The 16,489-nt window shown below is 38.7% G+C and overlaps 1 protein-coding gene across 3 annotated transcripts in view; it reads left to right on the top strand.

Annotated features, from left to right (window-relative positions):
- Positions 1 to 1,060: 1,060 nt before the first annotated feature.
- LOC135094155 (uncharacterized) overlaps positions 1,061 to 16,489 on the top strand; it is a 96,102-nt gene continuing 80,673 nt past the window's right edge. For all 3 annotated transcript variants that reach the window (XM_063993978.1, XM_063993977.1, XM_063993979.1), the window contains exons 1-3: positions 1,061 to 2,195; positions 5,706 to 7,809; positions 11,722 to 11,845. In XM_063993978.1, coding sequence (XP_063850048.1) covers positions 1,615 to 2,195; positions 5,706 to 5,973 — 849 coding nt within the window. In that variant the 5' untranslated portion in view covers positions 1,061 to 1,614 and the 3' untranslated portion in view covers positions 5,974 to 7,809; positions 11,722 to 11,845. The remainder of the gene's footprint in view (positions 2,196 to 5,705; positions 7,810 to 11,721; positions 11,846 to 16,489) is intronic.

The following is a 16,489-nucleotide window of genomic DNA, read 5'->3' as shown; positions in this document are numbered from 1 at the left end:
TTTTCTTTCAGGTGGTCAGAAAAGAATAGATTTTAAAAAAATAATATATACATTCTCCTTTATTTATTCATTTATTTATTTTATATATTTTATTTTATTTTGTGTTTCTGCTTTTCCTTTGTGACAGTTTTGTATAGCGTGTGCTGCTTTCCTAATTGTCTCCAAGCCAACTCGAGCTGGGTTAATGGGTATTGAAGAACCTTCTGCTACATGGTACTGAATTACAATATCCATTAAAAAGAAGCAGTAAATCTTTAACTGATAGCTATCTTCCTCCTCCTCCTCCTCCTCCTCCTCCTCCTCTCTGTTTTACCATGGATATGAGCCAAGTATAAAAGAATATATGTAGCAAAACAAATTAACTTAGGTTGCCTGTGACATTCTTACGCTCGCTAAGCTTCAGATTAAAAAAAACGCCGGGAAGTGGTAGCATTTTAGCACCACTCCCCCACAGCTTGGTTTCACTTTTACTACGGATTGCCGCCTCGCTACGCTCACGCTGACGAGAGTGTCCCACTTTCCTCTCACACTCTTCATTGGTTGTTCCTGTCCCCATGGTATATCAAAGGTCACTACCAGCTCGGGTAATCTGACGCAGAGAGAGCATGTATGTCTCTGTCGCGTATTCTTGACCCTCTAGTTACGGTCATTCTTATGGTGAGAGTTGCCACCCATTGGTTATTGATGGTTGCTCAAATGAAGATGGTTTCATGTGTGTCTTGATGCGTTAATTGACGCTGACCGTAGGTGTTGTTAAGGGTAATGTTGTTTTATTTGCACACGTTGTTTTGTTATTTGTAATAGTAACACGATGTCTGGCGTTTAATGGTTCAATCAGGGGCTTCTGTGACTCTTGAAACGTGTGCATCTCTCTCTCTCTCTCTCTCTCTCTCTCTCTCTCTCTCTCTCTCTCTCTCTCTCACACACACACCCCTCAACTCAGTGATTAAAGGAAACGAGAAGGGGAACACTGTCTTTAACGTTACTTGGAACTTGTATCCTTCTAACCTTGTGTATCCTTGTGGACCTTCTAACACACACACACACACACAGGCTGTGGTGGCAAGCGGATGTGCCTGGCTGTGCTCGGTTTCCGTGTTGGAACTCTGTTGTTCGTGCTGAAACTTAGCTGGTCTTCACAATGGATACCGAAGTTATTAAAGTCTTGCTTGATTCTCAAGAAAAGACTTTCCATACCGCCATGGATTTTGTAGTTGACCAGTTCAAGTCAAGAATACGGGAGGCAGAGGTAACCATCCAGGACCTAACTCGAAGCCTGGAGTTTTCTCAGGCCGAAGTCAAGGATCTACAAAGTGAAGTAAGAGTTCAGGAAATTCGCAAGTGAAATTTTGAAGTCACAAATTAAGGACCTTGAACAAAGACAGAATTACCAAGAAGATTATAACAGACGAAATAATTTACGCATAAGTGGGATTGAAGAAAAACTTGGTGAAACATGGGAAGAAACAGCCATAGCAGTGTCGAAGCTCATTGAAGAAAAGCTTCAGTTGCCTGCTGTAAAATTAGAACGCGCTCGCAGAACCGGACGTGTTTCGCCTTCTCGTTCTCGTGTTGTTGTCGAGATTCGAGAAGTTCAGCGATCGAGAAGCAGTGATGCGAAATGCTAGAAAATTGAAAGGTTCTGAAATATATATAGATGAAGACCTTTGCCCTGCATCCCAAGAAATTAGAAAGAGTCAGATACCTCTCATGAAGAAGGCCAGAAAAGAAGGCAAGATTCCTTTCTTCAGACACACCAGGCTAATCATAAAAGATAAGAGTACTAAATATCAACTCCAGGGAAGAAGCTCTGGCAGTGAAGGTGTCTCGACCCGTGAAGCAGTGGGTGACGTCACGGGAGCAGTGCACCAGGCGAGTGAAGCAAGTGGTGGTGAATCATCGGTTGATGCTGAAGGTGGAAATAATTATGCCTCGACTCGTGGCGCTGTGGGACACGTCTCGGAAGCAGTGGTCCAGACAAATGAAGCAAGTGGTGGTGAATCATCGGTTGGTGGTGAAGGTGGGAGTACTGGTGGTCCCTACTCTGCTCTCACTGGATCCTCTGGTGTCGGTGGTGGTAGTGGGTCCTGCCATGGCCGCCCCACACCCTCGGGTACTGGTGGTGGTGATGGGCCTCCAGATGCAGCCCCGACACAGCGACAGCAGCAGACTTCACGTACCAGAAATCGCAGGAAGTAAATAACCTGGTTCCTTCTTATAAGTTGATTGTCTCTGTATAATTACTGGTTATAATGGTCTCTAACCAAAGTCTGTGGACTGAATTGTCTTTCGCTACACTAAATGATGAGATGTTGAGGAATAATATTGTACTCTCTAATAACGTAGATTCACATTATGATTTTTTAAATTTAGTATTTGATCCACTACTTACTGAAGATGACAAATACAATAATGATATAAATTAATATAATTTTTTTTTAGCAATTTAGATATCCCTAAAACTGAGTATGTATATTTAAGTAATATTTCCTCACCAAGTGCTCACACCTTATCAATTCTTAATCTAAATATTAGGTCTATCCCTGAAAATCTTCAGTATTTTATAATGTTATACACAATATCGCTGTTAAACTTAGCATTATTGGCTTTACTGAAATTCGATTAAATCCTAGTCTTTCTTCACTGTATAATATGCCTGGCTATCATATGTTCGTCAATACGCGAAATGTGCATGGGGGTGGGGTGGCTACTTATGCTGATTCTGAGTGAGAGGCAACATTGATACAAAAATATACTGTTTCTCATGACTACATAGAAACCTTGTGTATTGAAGTGATAAATTTGCCCAGAAAATGCTTATATATGTGTGTTAATAGACCGCCGAATGGTAATTTTAAAAACTTTTATGATGCAATGAGCAATATTCTTTCTGCAGTATTTGCAGAGAAATATTCAGCTATAAATATTTTCAGAGATTTCAACTAATCTATTGAACTGAAATGACAATGTTAATGAATTTAAAAACTTATTGTTCTTTTTTTCATTGTTCCCTATCATTACAAGGCCAACTAGAGTTACCAATACATCGGCATCTTTAATTGATCATATCTGGACCACTCAGTTAGATCAAAATATCGGTAATTATATAATTGACACGGATATAACTGACCATTTTCCTATACTTTCTCAATTTAGAATGGATGATATTAGACAGAAGCTCAAAATCATTAAGAAATGATTTATAACTTCCTTAACGCTTCGTGAATTTACTAACGAACTTGCTTTAGAAAATTGGAATGATGTAATTAATTCAACACGTCCCAAAGAGTCATTAAATATTTCTTTTATATCACTTATCTTAAATTATTTGAGAAACATTTTTCCATTAAAGAAGTAAAACCGAATTTAAAGAAAAATATCAGTCCCCATATCACGCCAGCTCTAAAGGTTACCATAAAAAAAAAAGATAGATTAGAACGACTTGCTAGGAAATGGCCCCTTACCTATCGAGAGAAATATAAAAAATACCGAAATAATTTAACACCAATATTACGAGCAGCAAAAACAAACTATATTACAAACAGCAATTAAGTAATAATCAGGGTGACCCAAAAAAACAATGGAAAGTACTTAACTCATTACTAGGAAAACCAAGTTCTGTCGATACGAGTACTATTGAATTAAATCCTCCTTGTATAGACATTCCGAGTATATTCAATGAACATTTTTTTTTTAAATAACAGATATTGATAATGCAAATCTTAATTACAGGAATTATCTTACAAATGCTCCAGAATTTTCATTGTACATGCTGCCCACTGATAAGGATGAAGTCAAACGTACTTTAAATCTTTTTCAAACTAATGCTCCAGGATATGATGATATACCTCCAACATTACTAAACGCCTCTTGTGATTTAATAAGTATTCCCTTGGCTCACACAATTAATCTTTCTCTAACCACAGGGTATTTTCCTGATCATTTAAAACAAGCAAAGGTAGTGCCAGTATTTAAATCAGGTAACAAAACGGATATAAACAATTACCGACCAATTTCTATCCTCCCAGCATTTAGCAAAATATATGAAAAGATAATATGTTATCGGTTAATGTCATATCTTGAAGATAATAACGTTTTAGTTAAACAACAACACGGTTTTAGGAGTCACCATTCAACTGAAACGGCTATTTTACAATTCGTAAGCAATGTTTATAAATGCTTGGAGGAGAAACATTTTGTTATTGGCGTCTTTATTGACTTATCTAAAGCATTTGATACCATTGATCACAATATGTTGCTTTACAAATTAAATTACGAGTACATAGGAATCAGAGGAGTCACACACAGGCTATTTCAGAACTACTTGAATAATAGAAGACAAGGTGTGTACTGTAATAAAAAATATTCAGCAATTAAACAAATAAGTAAAGGTGTACCACAAGGGTCTATTTTAGGGCCTATACTTTTTCTAATATACATAAATGATATAATTAATGCTAGTTCTAAAATTGAATTTACTATTTATGCTGATGACACTACCTTATTAATGGAAGATGTGAATGTTGATACATTGCATGAAACTGTAGCTAGTGAGTTAAGTAATATCGATCTTTGTATTAAATCAAATAACTTGAAACTTAATGTTAACAAAACAAATTACATATTATTTCAAAACAGGTCTATAAAGCATGTTTTTCCTACTGTATTGTTAAATGGTGAAGAATTAGTCCAAGTCCATGCTACCAAGTTTCTAGGTGTTAAAGTTGATGAAAATTTAAGCTGGAAAATGCATATTAATGACGTTTGCTTAAAGCTTTCACAAATAGCTGGTATCTTATATAGAATTCGTCATAATTTAACAGAGGAAGCTAAGATGAGTATATACTATACTCTTTTTTATCTACATATTACATATTGTGTTTCGTTATGGGCGAGTACTTGGCCTTCATTCTTAAATGAATTATCTGTTTCACAAAATAAGTTCCTCCGATGTATTTTTCATACAAAGAAATTTGATTCAACTGATGAAATATACCAATCTAGAAAATTCTTAAAGTGTCTTCAATACATAAATACTTCACTTTGTTATTGATTTTTAAAACAATTGGTCCTAATTCAATGTTCAAATTTAGAGAGCATTCCTGTAATACTAGGAGTAACAATGTAAATTTATCCTTACCTGTATTCAGGACTAAACTATTTAAAAATAGTGTTATAAATTTTGGTCCAGAATTTTTCAATAGTCTCCCTCGGGATATAAAAATCCTGCTTAGAGGAAGTAACTTAATTAAATTTAAAAAGGAAATAAAAGCTTATCTGTTACATGTACAAACCTAGATACACCATAATTATTTCACGAATTTGGTAGGACAATGTTTCCATTGTAATTGTGATGATGATTGAGCTCCTGTTGTATTCTGACTTACATTGTGTGTTGTCAAGTTTACCCATTTACTTTGATTTTGATATTGTACTCATTACTATTATACTACATTACATTGCATTAGCAAGGTCTTCTTATGCTTGTTCACCTTGCCACAATTTGTTATTTAATCTATCCTAAAATCTGTCTGTCTTAGGAGTTACGACTCCACAGACTGTGCCAAGCAATGTGTTTGTTATGTGTTCACATATTTGTAAACGTAAATAATGGCAATATATTGACTTTACTTTACTTACTTTACTTTACCATAAGATAACATACACAAAAATACAGGCACAGTTTTAATAAATATCTCACACAGGTCAATTCCTCCCAATGACAATGACCGCGTAACACTCGTTACACTCCACAAGTGTTCAACATCCCGGACGGGCCCCCATATTCAGGAAAAGAAGATGAGGTTTAGTAGAGGAGAGGTGGTGTTCTACAGATTGAAAATTAGATCTAAGACCACGAATGTTGCAGAAGTCAATGAAGAAAAAGTTGAGGAGGGTCGGTGCCAGAAGAGGAGTCCGACCTGGGGACATCTGTGGTCCCCTTCCCAGGTGGAGACTCCGAGGCCGGTGTAGGAGTCGCCATGATAATTTTTTATTTTGAGTGAAGGGTGTGTGTGTAATTAGGTGCTTGTAGTTTTGTGTTGAGGAAGAGAGTTGTCTTTAGAGGGCAGGCTGTGACTGTCCCCTTGTGTTGTGAGACACAGAGGGAAACGTTCAGTGAGGTCACAGCTGGCTTTAATGATAAGTTCACAGCACCCCCTGATCCAGTGCTGCACACCTCACTGGGAGTAATTATCGTTTCGGCAGGCGCCTACTGTCTCCTGTGCCTCCTGTGTCTCAAACCTTCATACATCACGTGGGTACACAGGCAGTCTCTATGCAGTGACTCAATATGTCCTGCTGTGATTATTTAACCCTTTCACTGTGATAACCAGCGACTCACAATATTAAAAAAAAAAAATTTATAGGTATCGGTAAGAGAGAAGGGGATACAAAACTAAATATTATACAATTTGTATCAAGTGCAATGTCTGGAGGTGGTGGCTGTACAACGAGAAAAATGTTCTCAGAGTGAATGGTGGTTAAGGAAAGATGTGGTAAATAACAATGAAAGGGTTAAGTGGTACGGAAGGTACAGTGGGGGAGCTGAGACAAACACCTGGGCCAGCAGCGGGGCGGTGGTGTGGTCTCTGCATACGGTGACAGGTGTCGCTAGGTGGCTGGGGCGAGCCGAACGCTTTGCCGCTTCTATGCAAGCCTGGAAATGTAGTTTTTAGATGATCCTTTTGTAGATGTGACAGTAAAACAGAACACCATATACGAGTTTTTGTTTGATGACGTTTCGTGTTAGCTGGTGGAGCAGGGTTGGCCTAATCCCTAATTGTTGGGTAGAGAAATAAATGTCTTACCAGCTGATTTACTGCTAAACCACTGAAGGATTACTGTTAGCCCAACATGCTGCTGATAGACTGGTAAGTCTTCAGGCAGGACAGGGCTTACATGGTAGAGGCAAAGTGTGCAGCTCACCCCAGCGACACATCGACACTGGTGAAGCTCTGAACCCGTCAGTGTTGCCATGCGCAGAGACCACACCACCACCTCGGTGGTGGCCCAGGTGTTAATGTTTGATAAGTCCTCTACTGTACATGTTTGCCTGGTGCTTTTAGTGATGTATGAGTGGTTGTAATGAGACTGTTTGCATTATGTTTTAAGTTGTATGGTTAAGGTTAGAGAAGAGGGAGGAACTGTGAGGGAGTGAAAAAGGTTAGGAAGTGTGGGTAGGAGAAGAGAGAGAGAGGCAGTGCATTGTGGGGGAGGAAAAGAAGGAAGGAGTGAAGAGGGCATGGGAGGGAGGGTGTAGGGAGACAGTTGGTTGGAGTAGGGAGGAAGAGTGAGAACGGGAAGGAAGAAAGTGATGGTAGAAATAAAGTGATATAAATAACATTACCGTCCATTCTCTCTCCTCAAACCAATTGACCTAACAACCCATTGCAAAACTATTCTTGCAGTGCTAAGACCCAGACCTGCATGGGGCCCTGTGTGGCTCAAACTATGAAGGGAATTAAAGGTAACTTGGCAATAGTGCTGACGTCACACTAGTCAGCTCTCAGGCAGGAGTGGGTGTGCTGTGTGTTGTGGAAGTGTGAAGACGTGTGTGCTGTGCTGCCTCGCGTGTACTGCTGTGTGTTGTTCTATGTGGGTGTAGTGTGTGTGTGTGTGACTCTGGAAACACTGGCCATGCGCTGGAGTACAGAAGACGTGGGTAGTGTTGTGTTGTGTTAGCTAAGGCGGGAACACAGTAGGAGTCAAGAAACAGCCTGTGGGAGTGTTTACTTCCGTGCATCGACCAGGAGGAGTTAAAATCCCCGAACTTCCTGGATGTTCACAGTATTCCTTCAGTTCACAGTGGTGAGTACCGCACGTGTGTGTTTTTTTATAATGTGGAAAATACTCTGCCGCGTTTAGCTAGTACTGTACTTACGCCATCTTGCCCCTTGTTTGCCCGTTAATCTTGCACAGAAACGTGATCTAATGAGACTTAAGGTGGCGCAGCCAGTCACAATACTCATAATTTGCGAATTTAGTTAGGAACAAAAATGTTTTTTTTTTATTCGTTTATATCCGTGGTGTGCAAGTCATGCAAGGACAAAGTAACTTGTTTGAGAGAGAGAGAAAAAAAAAACGTTTTATTGTTGTGACACGTGTGCTTTAGCGAAGACAAAGAAAAGGGGAGCATTACGAAGTTGCCCTCAGTCAACACACGTGTTCCTCAGCAAGGGATGTGGTTAGTAATTCCGTAAGGTTCTGGTTAGGAAGGCCGCAGTAAGACATGCAAGGTACGGCCTTCCTGCGAGCGGTAGGATAGATTACGTTTGTTCTCATTAGTGTTCACTCAAGTTAGGTTATAATATTTTCCAGTAAAATTTCCCTCGTGTCTGTTTTCCTTAGATATTTGTTTCGTTTACCCATTTATTGAATTGTTTATTTGCCATATCACAGACACAAGGCACTCATGCACTAGTGTTGCAATACTTTATAACAACACGATAAACAACCACCACACACTCAAACACCGTCCCCTGTCTTCCTGCGCCATGCTCGCCCATCCCTCCCTCTGCCCTGCCTCCCCCTGCCTCCCTCTACCCTGCTTCCTTCCTCCCCTCCCTCCCTCTGCCCTGCTACCCTCCCCGGCATGGTTCCCCCACCACACACATCCCAACTACTTCCCCCTCCCTCTCTATTGCTTGTTGTACCCTCCCTATCTTCCCCCTCCATCCCATGAATATTGTTTTATTTATTTATTTATCTTTATGGGAGAAGATTGGAGTTGTGTTATTTTTAAAGTGTGTGTGTGTGTGTGTGTGTGTGTGTGTGTGTGTGTGTGCAGCCGTAAAGAAATATAGTTACAGTAAATGTTTTGTTTTGGAGTTTTCCTCTTTCGATTTAAATCTTTACTATCCCTTTCATTTTACCTTCAAAACTGGTATTTAGTACTGAAAACGAGTAACGGTTTTTATGTAGTCCTTTCCGTGTGCGTGTGTGTGTGTGTGTGTGTGTGTGTGTGAGGTCAGGAACATTTTCTGTCCAAATGTAGGAAAAAAAAAAAGCTCCTTAAGTGACTCTTTTCCCGCCGCAAGTTTCTTCTTCCGACCGCAGCTCATGTGGTGGAAAATTCGCGTAATTGTTTTGCTTCTTTGACATTCCTGTTTGTGTGTGTGTGTGTGTGTGTGTGTGTGGTAGGCAGAGAGAGCAGAGAGAGAGAGAGAGAGAGAGAGAGAGAGAGAGAGAGAGAGAGAGAGAGAGAGAGAGAGAGAGAGAGAGAGAGAGAGAGATCCGTTCCAAACCTGTTAACTTATCAGACTAACAAAACAACATTACCACCATCGTGAAGTGCTTGACACACAATCGGTGGCAAACATTTGCGAAGATCACGTGATTACCGGCGCATAGCCAAAGTGACGCACATTATTCATGGCGACGCTTAGCAGCAGCTGAGGGATGGCGGGATGTCGACGGTCGGAGCTCCACCAGTCATCTCATTAACGTTATTTCCACTCCTGTCTGTTCAAGGATATTATTTTAGGAATGATGTCAGTTTGTTGCATCAGTTTAACCTTTGCACTGTAATACCCAGCAATTCACAGTGCATGCCAAGAATTCACAACGTTAAAGGCACCATACAAAATCTTTACAATCACTTACATCAGCTCATTGACGTTATTTCCACACGAGTCTTTGCTCAGGAACTTTAATGTAGGGATAATCTCCATTTGCTCCATGAGTTTGGCTTTCAATGCGATAACCAACAGTTCTCAGCAGTAAAGACGCTACACAACATTTTTACAAACACTTACGTCACCTCATTAACTTTATCTCCACAAGAATATTAATGTGTGATTAACCTCAATGACCTCCCTTTCATTGCGATAACCGACAATTTTCAGCACCAAACGCATTGTATGAGATCTATACAAACACTTACATCAACTCATCGACGCTATTTCCACACGAGTCTCTGCTCAAGAATATTATTGCGGGATTTTTTATTTTTTTTTTATGTAGGAAGGACACTGGCCAAGGACAACAAAAATCCAATAAAAAAAAATGCCCAGTGAAATGGCAGTCCCATAAAAGGGTCATATAGCAGTAGTCAAAAATTGATGAATAAGTGTCTTGAAACCTCCCTCTTGAAGGAATTCAAGTCATAGGAAGGTGGAAATACAGAAGCTGGTAGGGAGTTCCAGAGTTTACCAGAGAAAGGGATGAATGATTGAGAATACTGGTTAACTCTTGCATTAGAGAGGTGGACAGAATTGGGGTGAGAGAAAGAAGAAAGTCTTGTGCAACGAGGCCGCGGGAGGAGGGGAGGCATGCAGTTAGCGAGATCAGAAGAGCAGTTAGCATGAAAATAGCGGTAGAAGACAGCTAGAGATACAACATTGCGGCGGTGAGAGAGAAACTGAAGACAGTCAGTTAGAGGAGAGGAGTTGATGAGACGAAAAGCTTTTGATTCCACCCTGTCTAGAAGACAGTTTCCTCTCTTTCATTCCTTTAACCAACAATTCACAGACTTCAGCCACTGCAGATCATCACAAACACGTACAGGAAAGGAAAGAGGGAATACACGAGCTATCCAGAGTTTAGCCTATATAATGTTTAGAGATGGCTGTAGAACAAAAGGGATCATCTGAGTGCTTTGCGATGAAGGGAAGGTGTACCAGATGGCAGTGAGAGGGTTACGTCACCAAGCTTGTGTGACGGGAATATGAAGGCAGTTGATATTAACTAGTCATTGGTGTTGAGATATGAATAGGTTTGGCTAAATCTGCCCCGCCTATCAGTCACAGAGCTTTGGTGTGGCTGGAATGTGGAGACGGTAGATAATTACAATTCACTTGTGTTGAAATATGTATAGGTGTGACTAAATGTGCTCCACCAATTAGTCACCAAGCTCTTGTGTGGCAGTGATGCGAGGACAGTGCCCACTCACAACTCATTACTGCTGAAATATGAACAGGTCTGGCAAAATCTGCCTGTCAGTCATGAGTCTTTCCTGTGGCAGGAATGTGAAGGCAGCGCACATTCATAATTGGTGTTCAATCACAAATGCGTCTGACGTAACTTGTCTTGCCAGTGTAAGTCGAGAAGCTTCTGTTGAACTCCAGTTGTACATTCTTAAATCAACACTGTAGTATTACGAGTAGGTTGTGAGTAGGTATGACGTAATGATAGTCCACTGATGTAGTATGACTAGTATTCCCTTGTATTGTGAATTGGTAGAGTCTTGTTTTAATGCAGAATAACCATCATTTATTTATTTTCTATTATTGTCAACCATTAAAATCTCGTTGGTGGTCTAGTGATGCAGAATAATCAATATTTTTTTTTCTATTATTCTTAATCGTTAGGTTCTTGTTGATGTTCTATTAATGTGGTATGGCCAGCTTTTTTTTTATTGTTAATCGTTAAACTCTCCTTTATATTATATTGATGTAATATAACCAGTATTTCTTTATTATTGTTATTGTTATTTTCTTTGTTATTCTGTTATTCTTAATCGTTGGACTCTTGTGCTACTCTGTTGATGAAGTATGGCCAGTATTTTTTTATTGTTAATCATTAAACTTCTCTTTATATTCTACTGATGTTGTATGACTAGTATTTTTTTTTTTTTTATTGTGATCGTTAAACTCTCCTCAGTATTCTCTTTCTAGTCTGGAAACGACAAATTTGGACAGACCTCGCTTCTGTTTTTGACGTTGTTACGGTTTTCACTTCCGGCGTCCCCCTTGTCTCACAGCGGCCATTTCTCTTTCTCAGCGGAAAAATGCAACTTGAAGCCCACCACCTGAATGCCGCTGAACGCCCTGACCAGAGCAGCAGTTGTGTGAAGTACTGCCGCCCCGCCGCCGCTGTCTGGGAGTGTGCTGCCTTTTGGGTCAAAGTAAGTGTTAGTTCTCGTTCTTTTCAGATGGAATTCTTGTGGTTATTCAACATGTAATTGCTAGAGGTGGTGGTGGTGGTGGTGGTGGTGGTGGGGGAGGAATAGATGTAAATTGCAATTCCTATTCACCGGTTCATTTTTGGTGAGTTATTTATTTATTTTATTTTTATTTATTTTTATTTATTTATATTTATTTATTTATTTTATTTTTTATTTTTTTAATTTATTTTTTTTTTTTATTTATTTATTTTTTTTTTTTTTTGTGTGTGTGTGTGAGTTGTCATCCAGAAACACGTAATGGCCACGGTAGTTTTCCGCGCTCAGAAAGAGAAATGCGCAGAAAAGCTGGAACTGTGATTGTTGCTGGCGTGCACTTGTAACACTTGTGATAAGGACATTTCTAAGGCTTTTCAGTTGCAAGTCGCGTGGCTCAATAAGACCTTCAAAAGACTGTGGATTTGTGCTACTGGGGAAAATAATAATAAACCGTGGGTGACTAAAGAATTGAAAACTATGTTGAATGAAAAAAGAAGGTACATGGTTAACGGTGATAGCACACAACAAAAAGCAGTACAAAAGAAAATCAATAAGAAAATAACTGACTCAAAAAAGGACTATAAAGAAAAGATCGAGGGTTTATTTAGAACGAACAGTACTAAAGATGCGTGGATAGGACTGAAAACTTTATGCGGACATAAAGAAAAGACAAATATACCATATCCACAAGACATAACCACTTACGTTAACGAAATGAATTCCTTCTTTGCTAGGTTTGAGAGGTATAATTTTAGTGAGGAGTGTAATAATATTATATCAGACACTCAGAACATTTCAAGTGAAAAGATTTTAATAACAGAAAAATGTGTATTGCAATCCCTAAAGCGGGTTCGAGCTAGCAAGGCGACAGGTCCTGACGGTGTGCCAGCCAGGGCACTCAAGTGTTGTGCAGAACAGTTAGCTCCAGTGCTGAGGTCACTCTTTCAGCACTCTATAGACCACGGTATCGTGCCACTCAAATGGAAGGAGTCCGAAATTAAACCCATTGCGAAAGTGAAATTTCCCAAAGTTTTTAATGACTTTAGACCCGTTGTTTTAACTTCCAATATCATGAAATGCTTAGAAGATATTTTAAGGAATATTATATGTGACAGTGTTGACAATTTTAAGGACCCCTTTCAATTTGCATATTGTAAAAACAGATGTGTTCAAGATGCAAGTTTAACTTTAATGAATGAAATAAGTAAACATTTGGATAAACAAAATACACAAGCTAGAATCTTGTATGTGGACTTCAGTTCTGCATTTAACACTATGCAACCCCACATTCTTTTAAACAAATTAATAGCAATGAACGTAAATAGCTATGTTTTGAGATGGATTTTTAGTTTTTTAAGTGAAAGACCTCAGTATACCACGTTGTACAATGTTAAGTCCAATATATTAACAACTAACACAGGAGCTCCACAAGGCTGCGTCATGTCCCCTGTTCTTTTCAGCCTATACACTGACGACTGTAGAAGTGTATGTAGTAATTGTACAATTGTTAAATATGCTGACGACACTGTAATACTTGGTAAAATTTCGGATGATAAGTGTGATGAATATGTGTCCCAAGTCAACCAATTTGTGGATTGGTGCAAATCAAACTATCTTGATCTCAACATAAAGAAAACCAAAGAGATGATCATAGATTATAGAACCAAAAATCGCAGCATACCTGATCCTATTATAATTGATTCAGAAACTGTAGACCGAGTAGAAGAGTACAAATATTTAGGTCTTATGATTGATAATCAACTAAAAGGTAGTGCAAATACCAATATGGTATTCAAGAAATGTAAGCAGAGACTTTATTTTTTACGTATTTTAAACAACCTGCATGTAGATAGACATATAATTAGCCTCTTTTATAAGTCTACAATAGAGTCACTATTAGGTTTCTGCTTAACCACTTGGTATGGCAAGCTAACATGTCATGATAAAAGTAAGCTTAAAAAGATTGTGCGAAAATCACGGAAATTAGGTGCAGAAACAAAACCATTAGATAAGCTGTTCCTTGAACAATCTATGAAGCAGGTTGAAAAAATCATGAACGATTCATTTCATCCCCTCCACTCCTGCTATGTATTCCTCAGGTCAGGCAGAAGATTAGCTCTGCCGACTCAACGCACGAACAGATATAAGAACTCATTTGTGCCAAAAAGCATCATGCTCTATAATCACCAACACTAAAACAGCAATTGTGCAATAGATGTGTGACTGTGATATATCTAATACATGTATGTAACCTTAGTATGATGTGCAATTATCTTAACTTTCAATCATTTTAACTTTTATTTTGTAAATACTTTTTAACATAATTTTTATATACTTTTACTCAACTTATATTGTACGGAGCTCTGGCCAAAGCAAATTTCAATTTGTAAGCTTATTATGCTGCATCTTGACAATAAAGTTATCTATCTATCTATCTATCTATCTAAAATATCTCGGCTAAGTTCAGTGTATTTGCCTTTTATTGAATACGTTCCTGTTTCTGGTTCTGCTGAGGAGTCGCGTGGACATTTAAGAACATGACGTAACTTGTGTCCAGGCTAAGAAAAAAAAAGAAGAACGGTACCAGTGCTTAGCTATATGTGTATCCATTTTTTTAATTACTTTTTTTTTTTCTTTTTTTTTTTTTTTAGAACCTCTGAGTTGAAAGTCGCTGGTTATTTTTCTTGATAATTGAGGGAAACAAACTATCACATATTGCTATACCAGTGCCTAGCCGTATGAGTGTACCAGTTTCTGTATAGTCACTAGTTTTATTTATTTTTCTTTCGTTCCATTGAGTTTAAAGTCCTCTGGATATTAAAACAAAACACTGACATATATTCCAACGGCAGTGTTCAGCCATAGGAATGTATCAGTGGCTGCCTGTTAGTTTTTGGTTCCACGAAGTTGAAAGTCCTTTGGTTCTACAAAACAAGCAAAAAAAAAAAAAAAACATATATATTGCAATACTGGTGTTTAGCCACATGAAAGCACCGGTTGTAGTACAGTTGTCAGGTATTTTTATCTCCCATTGCGTTGAGCGTCCTGTAGTTACTCAAAACACGTAAGGGATTTGCTGGTTCGCGGTACTCCGTGAAAAAAAAAATAAATAAATAAATATATGCTTGAATAGCAACTGTGGTTTTTCATTCACACGAACTTGTTGCCGCGCGCGATGCATCTGACAGAGGAATGGCTCTGCCCAGCATGTGAAGGCGCCTGACGGCAGTTTGCTTCCCTTCTTATGATGCTGAGTAGCTGTCGAATGCAGAAACGAGTACACACACACACACACACACACACACACACACACACACACACACACACACACACTCAAACCAACTTATTCGGTCATTCAAACACGATGCAGGGAACATAGGAGGATTATCCGTTGCAAGTTTTAGTCCTCCTCCTCCTCCTCCTCCTCCTCCTCCGAGCCTTCTGCTATGCTGTCCTGTCTCTCTTCCCTGTAGCTAGTTAGAAGTAGTTACCAAACAGCCTTGCAAGGACCAAAAGGTCTGTTGCTGTTTGGCTTTCCTTTGTATTCCTTTGTATTCCTCCTCCTCCTCGTCTCTTAATCTCCCTCTGCCTTCCCTCTCTTCTGGCCACTCACGCCAACTCAGCAATAATTCAGCCAGCCAGTTTTACCTGTAAGTTGCTGGTGAGTCAGGAAATAAAGAGGAGTGGTCAGGTGACGCGTTGCTGCAAGGCTGAGTTACCTTCCGCTGCTCATGGAGTATAGAGTAATCAGTCAAAGAACAGGTACCTTGCTGGGAATTAGTGCTGGATGTTCCTGAGTGTCCAATTAGTACATTTCTATATATATAAACAAAGATAATTTTTTTTCAATGGTCGCTTGTATGAAGTAATTATTAAAGCATACATACATATAGTTATACTTTAATTCTGAGCTTGTATTAGATAACTGTTGAATCACACATACGTACATACAGACAGGCATACTTAAACATATACTTTCAATTCAAGCTTTCATCAAATAACTATTAATTCATACATACATACATACATACATACATACATACATACATACATAGACTAACACAAACTCCTCCCAGGTATCCATACAGTAAGCGGTGAACACAGACACACACACACACACACACACACACACACACACAAAGCTGACACGAGCCCAATACACGCATTCATACACTCCACTATACACACATACACACATACACACTCACACATACACACACACACATTAGGGTGGAGCGCTTTTTAACTTTTTTTGAAATTCTTTTCTAGCTAGTACGGAAAAGGTGCCAACTGGTGAGGAAAAAGTGTTCAAATCATTTTTCAGTGGGACAACATTTTCCGTCACCGCCAGCTCAGCAAAGTCTGAAAAAAAGCGTCTTAAATTAGTAAACTTCACATAATACCCCATTTCTACAATTTATTGTGTACTGTTTGTGGCTAGTGTGCAATATTGTCTTCTATATAAGTAATAATAACATACTAAATCTGGAAGCTGTATATGTATATATATATATATATATATATATATATATATATATATATATATATATATATATATATATATATATATATATATATATATATATATATATATATATCTTCTGTCCC

Source organism: Scylla paramamosain, chromosome 44 (assembly GCF_035594125.1).
Source record: "Scylla paramamosain isolate STU-SP2022 chromosome 44, ASM3559412v1, whole genome shotgun sequence".
In the NCBI taxonomy this organism is placed as follows: Eukaryota; Metazoa; Arthropoda; class Malacostraca; order Decapoda; family Portunidae; genus Scylla; species Scylla paramamosain.
Note: the sequence above shows the minus strand (reverse complement) of the source record. Positions and strands in the feature narration are given on the sequence as shown.